Raw genomic sequence first — 13209 nt, 5'->3', positions numbered from 1 at the left:
CTTTATTCATGTCCTGAATTTGTAGAAATGCTATTTAAGGCTTAGGTTAGGGTTAGGGGTTTGGGTTTGGGGTTAGGATTAGTTTTAGGATTAGGGTAAGGGTTAGGTGTTAGGGAAAAAAATATTTTGAATGGGAATACATTTTTACCCGCCAAAAAGTCCTGAACTGTGTGTGTGTGTGTACATGTGTGAGAGTACAAACAAAAGGGGAATGTTGTGTTTATTTAATTAAAATAGCTCCAAAATAAAATGTTTTATCATTTATTTCCCTGAGCTCCTTTGGCTGAGTCTGATCGTGTGGGCGTTAGGAAACACATTTGAAGATATTTACATACACAGCCATGATTGGCAGATAGGATGGTCTAGAGCCCACCCCTTACCCAGATGAATGGTCATTGGTCTATTATAATCAGATCACATTGTGACATCATGCTGTGGGTAAAAATTTCCATCCCACCTGAACAGGTTGAAATTCCAGGATTTCTTTTTAAACAGCTCTTACACAAAAAAGGCATTATCATAATTTTCACAATTTCAGAGTGTTATTTCAACCTTCTTGTGTGGAAATATCTTCTTTTTTTTATTGAAGATCACATGTTTTACTACATTGCCCCTTTAAGACAAATGTAGCACTTTTTCATCTCTAGAATGTCTTACCTTCTGCAAGAACAGTTAGATGGTTTCTTTGAACCTGTGTATATACATTTGAAGTTGGAAGTTTACATACACCTTAGCCAAATACATTTAAACTCAGTTTTTCACAATTCCTGACATTTAATCCTAGTAAAAATTCCCTGTCTTAGGTCAGTTAGGATCAGCACTTTATATTAAGAATGTGAAATGTCAGAATAATAGTAGAGAGAATTATTTATTTCAGCTTTTATTTCTGTCATCACATTCCCAGTGGGTCAGAAGTTTACATACACTCAATTAGTATTTGGTAGCATTGCCTTTAAATTGTTTAACTTGGGTCAAATATTTCGGGTAGCCTTCCACAAGCTTCCCACAATAAGTTGGGTGAATTTTTGCCCATTCCTCCTGACAGAGCTGGTGTAACTGAGTTAGGTTTATAGGCCTCCTTGCTCGCACACGCTTTTTCAGTTCTGGCCACAAATGTTCTATAGGATTGAGCTCAGGGCTTTGTGATGGCCACTCCAATACCTTAACTTTGTTGTCCTTAAGCCATTTTGCCACAACTTTGGATGTATGCTTGGGGTCATTGTCCATTTATAAGACCCATTTGCGACCAAGCTTTAACTTCCTGACTGATGTCTTGAGCTTCAATATATCCACATAATTTTCCTTCCTCATGATGCCTCTATTTTGTGAAGTGCACCAGTCCCTCCTGCAGCAAAGCACCCCCACAGCATGATGCTTCCACCCCAGTGCTTCACGGTTGGGATGGTGTTCTTCGGCTTGCAAGCACACCCTTTTTCCTCCAAACATAACGATGGTCATTATGGCCAAACAGTTCTATTTTTGTTTAATCAGACCAGAGGACATTTCTCCAAAAAGTATGATCTTTGTCTCCATGTGCAGTTGCAAACCGTAGTCTGGCTTTTTTATGGCGGTTTTGGAGCAGTGGCTTCTTCCTTGCTGAGCGGCCTTTCAGGTTATGTTGATATAGGACTCGTTTTACTGTGGATATAGATACTTTTGTACCTGTTTCCTGCAGCGTCTTCACGACGTCCTTTGCTGTTGTTCTGGGATTGATTTGTACTTTTCGCACCAAAGTAAGTTCATCTCTAGGAGACAGAACGTGTCTCCTTCCTGAGCGGTATGATGGCTGCGTGGTCCCATGGTGTTTATACTTGCGTACTATTGTTTGTACAGATGAACGTGGTACATTCAGGCGTTTGGAAATTCCTCCCAATGATGAACCAGACTTGTGGAGGTCTAAAATTTTTATTCTGAGGTCTTGGCTGATTTCTTTTTATTTTCCCATGATGTCAAGCAAAGAGGCACTGAGTTTGAAGGTAGGCCTTGAAATACATCCACAGGTACACCTCCAATTGACTGAAATGATGTCAATTAGCCTATCAAAAGCTTCTAAAGACATGACATCATTTTCTGGAATTTTCCAAGCTGTTTAAAGGCACAGTCAACTTAGTGTATGTAAACTTCTGACCCACTGGAATTGTGATGCAGTGAATTATAAGTTAAATAATCTGTCTGTAAACAATTGTTGGAAAAATTACTTGTGTCATGCACAAAGTAGATGTCCTAACCGACTTGCCAAAACTATAGTTTGTTAACAAGAAATGTGTGGAGTGGTTGAGAAACAAGTTCTAATGACTCCAACCTAAGTGTATGTAAACTTCCGACTTCTACTGTAAATTCCATTTTGTGTATAGTGTGTCTGTTGTATACCTGTTGGTCGACTCCCACTGCATCTAATCCATCATACATGATATCAACCCAACCATCCTTAGAGGCCAGCACAAACAGAGACATCAGAGCCTGGAGAGAGAAGGAGAACAACATACTTTTACGTCATTTAGCAAATGCTCTTATCCAGAGCAATTAGGGTTAAGTGCCTTGCTCAAGCGTACATCAACAGATTTGTCATCTTGTCGGGTCGGGATTCGAACCAGCAACCTTTCAGTTACTGGCGCAATGCTCTTAACCGCTAGGCTACCTATAGTAGCATCGGTCACAAACAAGGTTTCCACGAGGGCAGTTTAGAAAGAAAGTAGTGGAGATACAACCCTCTGCAAGTATTGAGAATGGTACCTGTGCCAGGTTGTATTGAGAATGGTACCTGTGCCAGGTTGTATTGAGAATGGTACCTGTGCCAGGTTGTATTGAGAATGTTACCTGTGCCAGGTTGTCGAAGTTGTACTGCTGTCTGACCCATTTGTAGTTGGCCATCATGCAGTCTGACTTGTTAGTGACGTTTCTCACGTCCTCTCCCTGACACGCAAAGAACTTCCCCTTGAAGAGCTGGAGAGAGAAACACACACACACACACACACAGACACACACACACACACACACACACACACACACACACACACACACAGAGACACAGACACACACCGTGGTCACACAAATGCCACCTTTATGGTAAATTCCAATTGCTCTTCAGTCCATAACCCATGAGAGGATTCCCTAGTGACCTTGCATGTCCTTGCGTGATTGGTAGCATGTAACTCATGCACACACACACAGGTGACATATTTTGTGACCCCAAGGACACATAGATCGTTAGTGTAAATTGGACAGCGGGCTAAAGACCATGTCTTCTCCATCTATATGACTTGACAAGCAGGGCTGAGCCCTCACACCTAAGTTATAGCCTGGAAACCGCCTGGAACAGCACTTTCCTGCTGATGTACGACCTAAGAGCCCTCACAGGGGGTGAATGGAGAAGAGGGCGCTTATGCGTCATGACATATTAGCCACTTGTCAGTTCCAGTGTTGTCACTCTCAGACAGAGAGAAGGATGTAGAAGGAGCAGAGATGAGCACTCATACCAAAGTTATTAAGGTGTGAAAACTGCTTGAAATAAAACATTTCCCTGATATTGGTCGGTTGATATTGTTTTGGGAAAATGTATATATGCTAGGGCTTTTTGTATGGGTTGTAAAAAATAGTTCCAATCTCACCTGTACTCCCAGGATACCAAAGATTATGAAGAAAGCGCAGCAGATGACCACAATGTTCCCTATGGGCTTCAGAGACGACATCAGAGTCTCCACTACCAGCTTCAGACCTGGGGCTCTGCTGATCACACTGGACGAGAGAGACAGACAGAAACACAATGTTAGACTCGGAAGACTGAGGAAGAGGGCATTAGAGAGAGAGAGCTAGAGAGAGAGAGAGAGAGAGAGAGAGAGAGAGAGAGAGAGAGAGAGAGAGAGAGAGATGGACAGGACGTTAGGGGTGAGGTTGTTTAGGTCAATTACAGAGCAGCCAGCCCAGATGGAGACGCCTGTGTCTCTGCGAGAGAGAGCGAAGATTCTGACGGCGCATAACCATCTGAGTGGCTAGGGTTGGGGATGAGGGAGGGAGACAAAGGGAAACAGAGTATTGATCAGAGACCTGGAGGGGGGTTGCAGTGAGATTAGTAGGCCAACAGCCTCCATTGAAGATGAGGTCAAGCACACTGCCTGCCATGTGAGTGGGAGGGGACTGGAGGAAGAGGAAAGGAGTGGAAGGAAAGAGGTGGAAAGGAATGAATGGAAGGCAGAAGTGGAGAGAGTGAAGTTAACCAGTACTCTCCAAGGGCACCCAGTGGGCGATAGAAACAGAATGATTCCTTCTTGTGTAACATATTTGGGATGACCATGAATTTAATTCACCACCTATCATCTGTCCACAGAGGGCAGTAGTGTTAAGAGAGAGAGAGACCGACCGACCGACCGACCGACAGACAGACAGACAGACAGACAGTATGGTGGAGAGACAGAAAGACAGACAGACAGTGTGGTGGAGAGACAGTGAAGAGAGAGAGGTGAGGAGAGGTCAGGTGAGGAGGTACTGGAGGGGTGAGGGCAATTGACTGTCACTGATGCCCTGTGACAGAAAGGAGGGAGGGGTGAAGAAGGGAAACGGGAGAATGGAGGAAGGAGAAAGGAAGGTGAAGAGGGGGAGGGAGAGACACAGGCATCTCTCTCTCTCTCTCTCTCTCTCTCTCTCTCTCTCTCTCTCTCTCTCTCTCTCTCTCTCTCTCTCTCTCTCTCTCTCTCTCTCTCTCTCTCTCTCTCTCTCTCTCTCTCTCTCTCTCTCTCTCTCTCTCTCTCTCTCTCTCTCTCTCTCTCTCTCTCTCTCTCTCTCCTGTGTGTTATATACTATATAGCTATGTATCATCTGAAAAATTATACATTACTGTTATTACTATTATTACTATTATTATTATTATTATTATTAATATCACCTCTACAACAATCATATTGTGTTTGAGAGAAAGTGAAAATTGTAAAGCGAGAAAGTCATGCGCATGAGAGAGAGGGAGGAAACACAAGAGGAGGGAGAAACCGCAAGAAAGTCAGCGAGTTCACGGAGGACGGGTGCTCGTTAGGGAGAGCCAAGTATTTTATGGCAAGGACATACACCGTACGAGGCACTTTCCATAATATCTATTCATACATGGAGCGAGAGAGAGGGAAAAAGTGAGAGACGGGGAGAAAAGAAAGATGCTTCTCCATAATGTCTGGAGGCAGTTTTAATTAAAGAGGCATCCTGTCACAGGGCGAGGGGTACGAGGATAGAACTTTCCAGATAATGACATCGTCTACGGCAGGGGTAGGCAACCCTGGTCCTGGAGTGCCGCTTGCACTTTATGTCTTTGATTTAACCATCCTGGAAGAACAGGTGTGTTGAATTTAGGCAATCAGTGATCTGATCAGTATTTCACTACCGCAATACCATCTGCTAAATATGTGTATTTAATTTGGTCAGGTGTGCTGCCTAGTTGGAACCAAATTGGTTGGGTTGTGGTAGAGCTAAGTTGAAATAAGGTGACTGAAGGGATGTAAAGGTGATGTAAGGTGACTGAAGGGATGTAAAGGTGATGTAAGGCGACTGAAGGGATGTAAAGGTGATGTAAGGTGACTGAAGGGATGTAAAGGTGATGTAAGGCGACTGAAGGGATGTAAAGGTGATGTAAGGTGACTGAAGGGATGTAAAGGTGATGTAAGGTGACTGAAGGGATGTAAAGGTGATGTAAGGTGACTGAAGGGATGTAAAGGTGATGTAAGGCGACTTAAAGGGAACATTTAGGTGCTAACAACAAGATCCCCAGTGGTGAAGGTAGCGTCAGGTAGCATAGCGGTTAAGAGCGTTGGGCCAGGAACCGAAAGGTTGCTGGTTTGAATCCCTGAGCTGGCTAGGGGGAAAAATCTGTTAATGTGCCCTTGAGCAAGGCACTTAACCCTAATTGCTCCTGTAAGTCGCTCTGGATAAGAGCATCTGCTAAATGACTCAAATATAAAATCTGAAGCCTCAATTGAGGTAGTGGAGTTGATGGATGAGAACAGCAGTGTGGGTGTGGCCAAATTAAACTAACTGATGCATTATTCTGTAAAACACACACGCCTCCTCTATGCTGTAGAGTGGCATTGTTAATATTTCTTAATGAGGAAAACCAACTCGCTCAAAATTCGCTGGGAAATTGGAGTAGTGTGTAGGACAGTTTTTTTTCCTTCTCTACTTGTGGTCCTTTGTGGTTCAGTTGGCAGAGTATGGTGCTTGCAACGCAAGGGTTGTGGGTTCGATTCCCATGGGGGACTAGTACGAAAAAGTATGTACTCGCTCTGGATAAGAATATCTGCTAAATGACTAAAACGCTGTCTTTCTTTTCATACATACTTTAGCGTAGGCAGAGTGTTGGAACTGAGTTGGATGAATGGATGAAATGACGACATGAGAAAGAGGAGTGAAACTTTGTGAGGTGTTAGAGGAACAGCAACTCTTACTCTGGCCGTAATGTCACCTCAGCCAAAGAGGTATATCATGTTTCCCTCTAAGTGTGTGTGTGTGTGTGTGTGAACCACTCCAGTGCTTCAGGGGAAAACACAGACAGACTCATGTTTAATTCACACACTCTTCTCCTCTCCTGAAACTAAAGCCTATGAACTGACAAACTGAAAATCACACAAGTATTATTTTATTATGTATTATCATCTACAGGGTGAGGGGTCATGTTCTGTGATATATTTTTCATGTGATAAGACATTGATCTGCTTTTTAGCTATTAATGCCACAGTGCTTTGTAAAGCTTTGATATTCTCCATTATTTTAATGTACTCCTACGAGATTCCTGCCACACAAGATCAGTTCAGAACACATGTTATGAGTATCTCTAGGGTTTCCACATATACAGTACAGTCCTGTATACTGTATACTACTTGATCAGAAGTTTACTTTCCTGTCAAACTAACTGAACTTTCTCTGAGACGGCCTTCAGTACGGTACAGCACAGACTCCCACACCAGCACAGACTCCCAGACCAGCACAGACTCCCAGAGCAGCACAGACTCCCAGAGCAGCACAGACTCCCACACCAGCACAGACTCCCAGAGCAGCACAGACTCCCAGAGCAGCACAGACTCCCACACCAGCACAGACTCCCACACCAGCACAGACTCCCAGACCAGCACAGACTCCTCCCAGACCAGCACAGACTCCCAGAGCAGCACAGACTCCCAGAGCAGCACAGACTCCCAGAGCAGCACAGACTCCCAGAGCAGCACAGACTCCCAGACCAGCACAGACTCCCAGACCAGCACAGACTCCCAGACCAGCACAGACTCCAAGACCAGCACAGACTCCCAGACCAGCACAGACTCCCAGACCAGCACAGACTCCCAGACCAGCACGCTAATATTGTGGTATTTTCATGCTCCTCTCCACTCCTCTCCTCTTCTCACCTTTCCCCTCCGTTCCCCTCCTCTACTCCCTACTTCTCTCCTCTCTTCTTCTTTCGTCTGAGCATTGGGGTTTGAAAGCTAATGAATACCCTCAAAGGATAAATTATTCATTTAAAATGTCCTGATCGGAGCGATCATCTGTAGTGTCTGTAGGTGGGAGGAGAGAACACCAGCTTAGCCTTTCTCTCTCTCCCTCTCTTTATCTATCCCCCTTCACACAATGTTTTTAAATATATATATATATATATATATATATATATATATATAGATAGTGGCAAATAAGGGTTATTTGGCATGTAACCATAGCAGAGCCCTTTTTGGGGCTACTGTATTTATAACTTTTTTTGAAGGTTCTATAAAGAACCATGCTCATAGGGTTCTAAATGGAATTTTTATGGTGCTATAAAAAACAATTTCCTAAGGTTCTATGAAGAACCATTAATAAAAGGTTCTATATAGCACCAAAAAAGGGTTCCGCTATGGTTACAACCCTTTATGGAGAATGGTTCTACAAATAACCTTCGTTACTCTGAAAGGTTATTTTCAGATCCTTTTGAAGACCCATACTTTTTTTTATTTATTTTTTGGTCAGCCGTATTATATTGTTAAAATTCCATAGGTTTTATTATTGTGTTCCTTAACAAGTTAATCAGGTGTGCTACCTCTGGAATGGCTGGGGGTACCTGAGGAGAGAACCACTGATTTAGACAACAATTCTTAAATGACACAAGGCCATATCTGAGTCTTTCACAAGACACCGTCACTGGCCATAGTTATTTATAACATGTAATGGCATAACACAACAAATTAGATAAACTGGAATTATACTATCACTCACGGTTGCACAAACAGAGCTGTGAGCCAACCACACCCCCAAATATGCTAATGTACAGCCATTGAAGAGCTCAAAGGCGTCTTTGAGTCATTAAGGTTCCACATAGAACCATTACCCTTCCAAAGAACCCTTGAGGAACATTTTTCTTAGTGTGTTCTCCTTCTCCCTTGATGTCGCTCTCTTTCTGTCCTCTTTCTCTCTCTTGCTCCCCCCAAAATGTTAAAACTTCTGTTGCCCTTACTGCCAAACTTGAATAAATACATGAACTACATATTCTTCTATGTGTGTCATATCTTCTAATACCATTACATTACAGCAGGCTTCGGTAAGGAGTAAAGTACATAAGCCCTCATCAGCTCTAAAAACTACATCAAAGAAAATGACTTGGACTTTTGCTTAATGTTCATCTGATGGGTTCATATTGCTGGGGACACACATGGGCATGTGCACACACACATACACAGCACGCGCACGCGCGCACACACAAACACACGCACACACACACACACACACAAACACACGCACACGAATATCAAACAGAAGATAAATGCAATCCTAGTCTGGAGACAGGGATAGTAGATTCCTTTTCACTAGAGGTCAGAGGTCATAGTTGAGAGAGGTCAGGTAGGAGATTGAAGTGGATATCCACAGCGTTTTTTGGGTAAATTGGGCAGGAAAAACAAATATTAGGTTTGTGTGCTTTCCTGAGATGTTAATAAATATTTGAGTGAAGGCCGCTAGAGCATCAGGAGAGGAGAGACACGAAGCAAGGGAAGAAAACACACACACACACACACACACACACACACACACACACACACACACACACACACACACACACACACACCTACACACACACACACCTACACACACACACACACACACACACACACACACACACACACACACACACACACACCTACACACACACCTACACACCCACAGACAGGGCATGTATCATCCAGACATCTGAGGGATATGGGAGATGAAAGCGCAACATTTTTTTTTACAGAAACATTGATGTGTCTTCCCTTTCTCACACACACACACACACACACACACACACACACACACACACACACACACACACACACACACACACACGCACACAAACACAGCAACATGTCAAACACACACACACTCTTCTGCGCATCATGAACCATCCTCAGAGGAAGAAGACACTGATAGAGAAAGTTAAGAAAGAGTGTTCCCATTTTAAAGCGAGTTCCCTTATTTCACGGTTAAAAACCACACTACCACTCATGTAGATGTTTTAAGTAGCTTTAGCTCCCTCCCTAGTGGGAGATATATGACGTTAGGACAGTACACTGTAAGTGGGGAAAGTCACACTGTTGTCTGGTAGATGTACTGTTTTGGAAATAGGTATATTCGTGGTATAGTGAGGAGGCTTGTTGCACGTGTGTGTGTGTGTGTGTGTGTGTGTGTGTGTGTTTGTGTGCATCAGCGCATGGTCATGTGCGCATGTGTGTGTGTGTGTGCCAGCGCGTGTGTGTGTTGAAGCGTGTGTGTACATAAAACTCACCGTAGTGGCCTGAGCGTCCGTAGCAGGCGCAGTACCCGGAGCATACCCAGTATCTTGGGACTGCTGTTGGACACCAATGAGACCAGGACGTCTATGGCTGAGATCATCACCAACATCCCGTCTAGAAGGTTCCAGCTACTCCTCAGGTAGGCCTTATCACCAAACAACCAGCCCAGCGCAGCCACCTGAGAATAATCACAGACACTGGCATAACGCCACATAGTCTACACACTTACATTCACATACAAACAGGTAAGCACAAAGACAGCAATGCATATCTACAAACACACATAGTCAAAGCAAATTAGTAAATGAGGTCATCAGTGTGAGACACATGATGAACGCGGAGAGCTCGGTTTGTTGTTTTGAAAGTTTCTGAAAACTTTTTTCCTTGAAGAAATGTTTGTTCACTAGCCTACCTGTTTAATTTGGATCCCACGATGCGGTTAGCCTCAGGGAAAACTACTATCTGCCCTGGAATACTGCCAAATCCTAAAGTCTGGAGAGTTTTTGCTTTGCACATAGGGTAGCCTAGCTGCTAGCTATCAAGCTAGCAAGGTTTCCTTGAAGGTTTTAACACAGCCTGCGACATGTTTTATTTATTTATTTCTACACATTAAATGTATCTATAATCGCATTTGCGTAGCATACAGTTGAGCGAATACAACAGGTGTAGACATTACAGTGAAATGCTTACATACAAGCCCTTAACCAACAATGCAGTTTTTTTTTTTTATATAAAAAAGTAAAAATAAAAAAAGTGTTAAGTAATTTATTAATTTTTTTAATAACAAAAGAGCAGCAGTAAAGTAAAATAACAGTAGGGAGGCTATATACAGTGGGGTACCGGTACAGAGTCAATGTGAAATTACAGTAGGGAGGCTATATACAGGGGGGTATCGGTACAGAGTCAATGTGAAATTACAGTAGGGAGGCTATATACAGGGGGGTATCGGTACAGAGTCAATGTGAAATAACAGCAGGGAGGCTATGTACAGGGGGGTATCGGTACAGAGTCAATGTGAAATAACAGCAGGGAGGCTATGTACAGGGGGGTACCGGTACAGAGTCAATGTGCGGGGGCACCGGCTAGTCGATGTAATTGAGGTAATATGTACATGTGGGTAGAGTTAAAGTGACTATGCATAAATAATAAACAGAGTAGCAGCAGTGTAAAAGAGGGGGATGGGGTGGGGGGGCAGTGCAAATAGTCTGGGTAGCCATGATTAGCTGTTCAGGAGTCTTATGGCTTGGGGGTAGAAGATGTTGCGAAGTCTTTTGGACCTAAACTTGGCGCTCTGGTACCGCTTGCCATGCGGTAGCAGAGAGAACAGTCTATGACTAGGGTGGCTGGAGTCTTTGACAATTTTGAGGGCCTTCCTCTGACACCGTCTGGTATAGAGGTCTTGGATGGCAAGAAGCTTGGCCCCAGTGATGTACTGGGCCGTACACACTGTCCTCTGTAGTGCCTTGCGGTCGGAGGCCGAGCAGTTGACATACCAGGCGGTGATGCAACCAGTCAGGATGCTCTCGATGGTGCAGCTGTAGAACTTTTTGAGGATCTGAGGACCCATGCCAAATCTTTTCAGTCTCCTGATGGGGAATAGGCTTTGTCGTGCCCTCTTCAAGACTGTCTTGGTGTGTTTGGACAATGATAGTTTGTTGGTGATGTGGACAACAAGGAAATTGAAGCTCTCAACCTGTTCCACTACAGCCCCATCGATGAGAATGGGGGCGTGCTCAGTCCTCTTTTTTTTCTTGTAGTCCACAATCATATCCTTTGTCTTGATCAAGTTGAGGGAGAGGTTGTTGTCCTGGCACCACACGGCCAAGTCTCGGACCTCCTCCCTATAGGCTGTATCTACCGTTGAAGTCAGAAGATTACATACACTTAGGTTGGACTCATTAAAACTTGTTTTTCAACCACTCCACAAATTTCTTGTTAACAAACTGTAGTTTTGGCAAGTTGGTTTGGACATCTACTTTGTGCATGACACAAGTAATTTTTCCAACAAATGTTTACAGACAGATTATTTCACTTAAAATTCACTGTATCACAATTCCAGTGGGTCAGAAGTTTACATACACTAAGTTGACTGTGCCTTTAAACAGCTTGGAAAATTCCAGAAAGTAATGTCATGGCTTTAGAAGCTTCTGAAAGGCTAATTGCCATCATTTGAGTCAATTGGAGGTGTACCTGTGGATGTATTTCAAGGCCTACCTTCAAACTCAGTGCCTCTTGCTTGACATCATGGGAAAATCAAAAGAAATCAGCCAAGACCTCAGAAAAAGAATTGTAGACCTCCACAAGTCTGGTTCATCCTTGGGAGTAATTTCCAAATGCCTGAAGGTACCACGTTCATCTGTACAAACAATAGTATGCAAGTATAAACACCATGGGACCACGCAGCCGTCATACTGCTCAGGAAGGAGACGCATTCTGTCTCCTAGAGATAAACATATTTTGGTGCGAAAAGTAATAAATAAATCCCAGAACAACAGCAAAGGACCTTGTGAAGATGCTGGAGGAAACAGGTATAAAAGTATCTACAGTGGGGGAAAAAAGTATTTAGTCAGCCACCAATTGTGCAAGTTCTCCCACTTAAAAAGATGAGAGAGGCCTGTAATTTTCATCATAGGTACACGTCAACTATGACAGACAAATTGAGGAAAAAGAATCCAGAAAATCACATTGTAGGATTTTTAATGAATTTATTTGCAAATTATGGTGGAAAATAAGTATTTTGTCACCTACAAACAAGCAAGATTTCTGGCTCTCACAGACCTGTAACTTCTTCTTTAAGAGGCCCCTCTGTCCTCCACTCGTTACCTGTATTAATGGCACCTGTTTGAACTTGTTATCAGTATAAAAGACACCTGTCCACAACCTCAAACAGTCACACTCCAAACTCCACTATGGCCAAGACCAAAGAGCTGTCAAAGGACACCAGAAACAAAATTGTAGACCTGCACCAGGCTGGGAAGACTGAATATGCAATAGGTAAGCAGCTTGGTTTGAAGAAATCAACTGTAGGAGCAATTATTAGGAAATGGAAGACATACAAGACCACTGATAATCTCCCTCGATCTGGGGCTCCACGCAAGATCTTACCCTGTGGGGTCAAAATGATCACAAGAACGGTGAGCAAAAATCCCAGAACCACACGGGGGGACCTAGTGAATGACCTGCAGAGAGCTGGGAACAAAGTAACAAAGCCTACCATCAGTAACACACTACGCCGCCAGGGACTCAAATCCTGCAGTGAAAGACGTGTCCCCCTGCTTAAGCCAGTACATGTCCAGGCCCATCTGAAGTTTGCTAGAGTGCATTTGGATGATCCAGAAGAGGATTGGGAGAATGTCATATGGTCAGATGAAACCAAAATATAACTTTTTTGTAAAAACTCAACTCGTCGTGTTTGGAGGACAAATAATGCTGAGTTGCATCCAAAGAACAC

General features: G+C 43.5%; 1 protein-coding gene across 1 annotated transcript in view; it reads right to left on the bottom strand.

Annotated features, from left to right (window-relative positions):
• Nucleotides 1-13209, bottom strand: part of LOC121583774 (voltage-dependent T-type calcium channel subunit alpha-1G-like) — a 206764-nt gene that overhangs the window by 49897 nt on the left and 143658 nt on the right. Inside the window, exons 20-23 of the mRNA XM_045226451.1 lie at nt 9752-9936; nt 3609-3735; nt 2818-2943; nt 2371-2460 (exon numbers count right to left, since the gene is read on the bottom strand). Of these exons, the coding sequence (XP_045082386.1) occupies nt 2371-2460; nt 2818-2943; nt 3609-3735; nt 9752-9936 (528 nt within the window). The remainder of the gene's footprint in view (nt 1-2370; nt 2461-2817; nt 2944-3608; nt 3736-9751; nt 9937-13209) is intronic.

This window comes from Coregonus clupeaformis, chromosome 1 (genome assembly GCF_020615455.1).
Source record: "Coregonus clupeaformis isolate EN_2021a chromosome 1, ASM2061545v1, whole genome shotgun sequence".
In the NCBI taxonomy this organism is placed as follows: Eukaryota; Metazoa; Chordata; class Actinopteri; order Salmoniformes; family Salmonidae; genus Coregonus; species Coregonus clupeaformis.
This window is presented reverse-complemented; position numbering and strand designations above follow the sequence as displayed.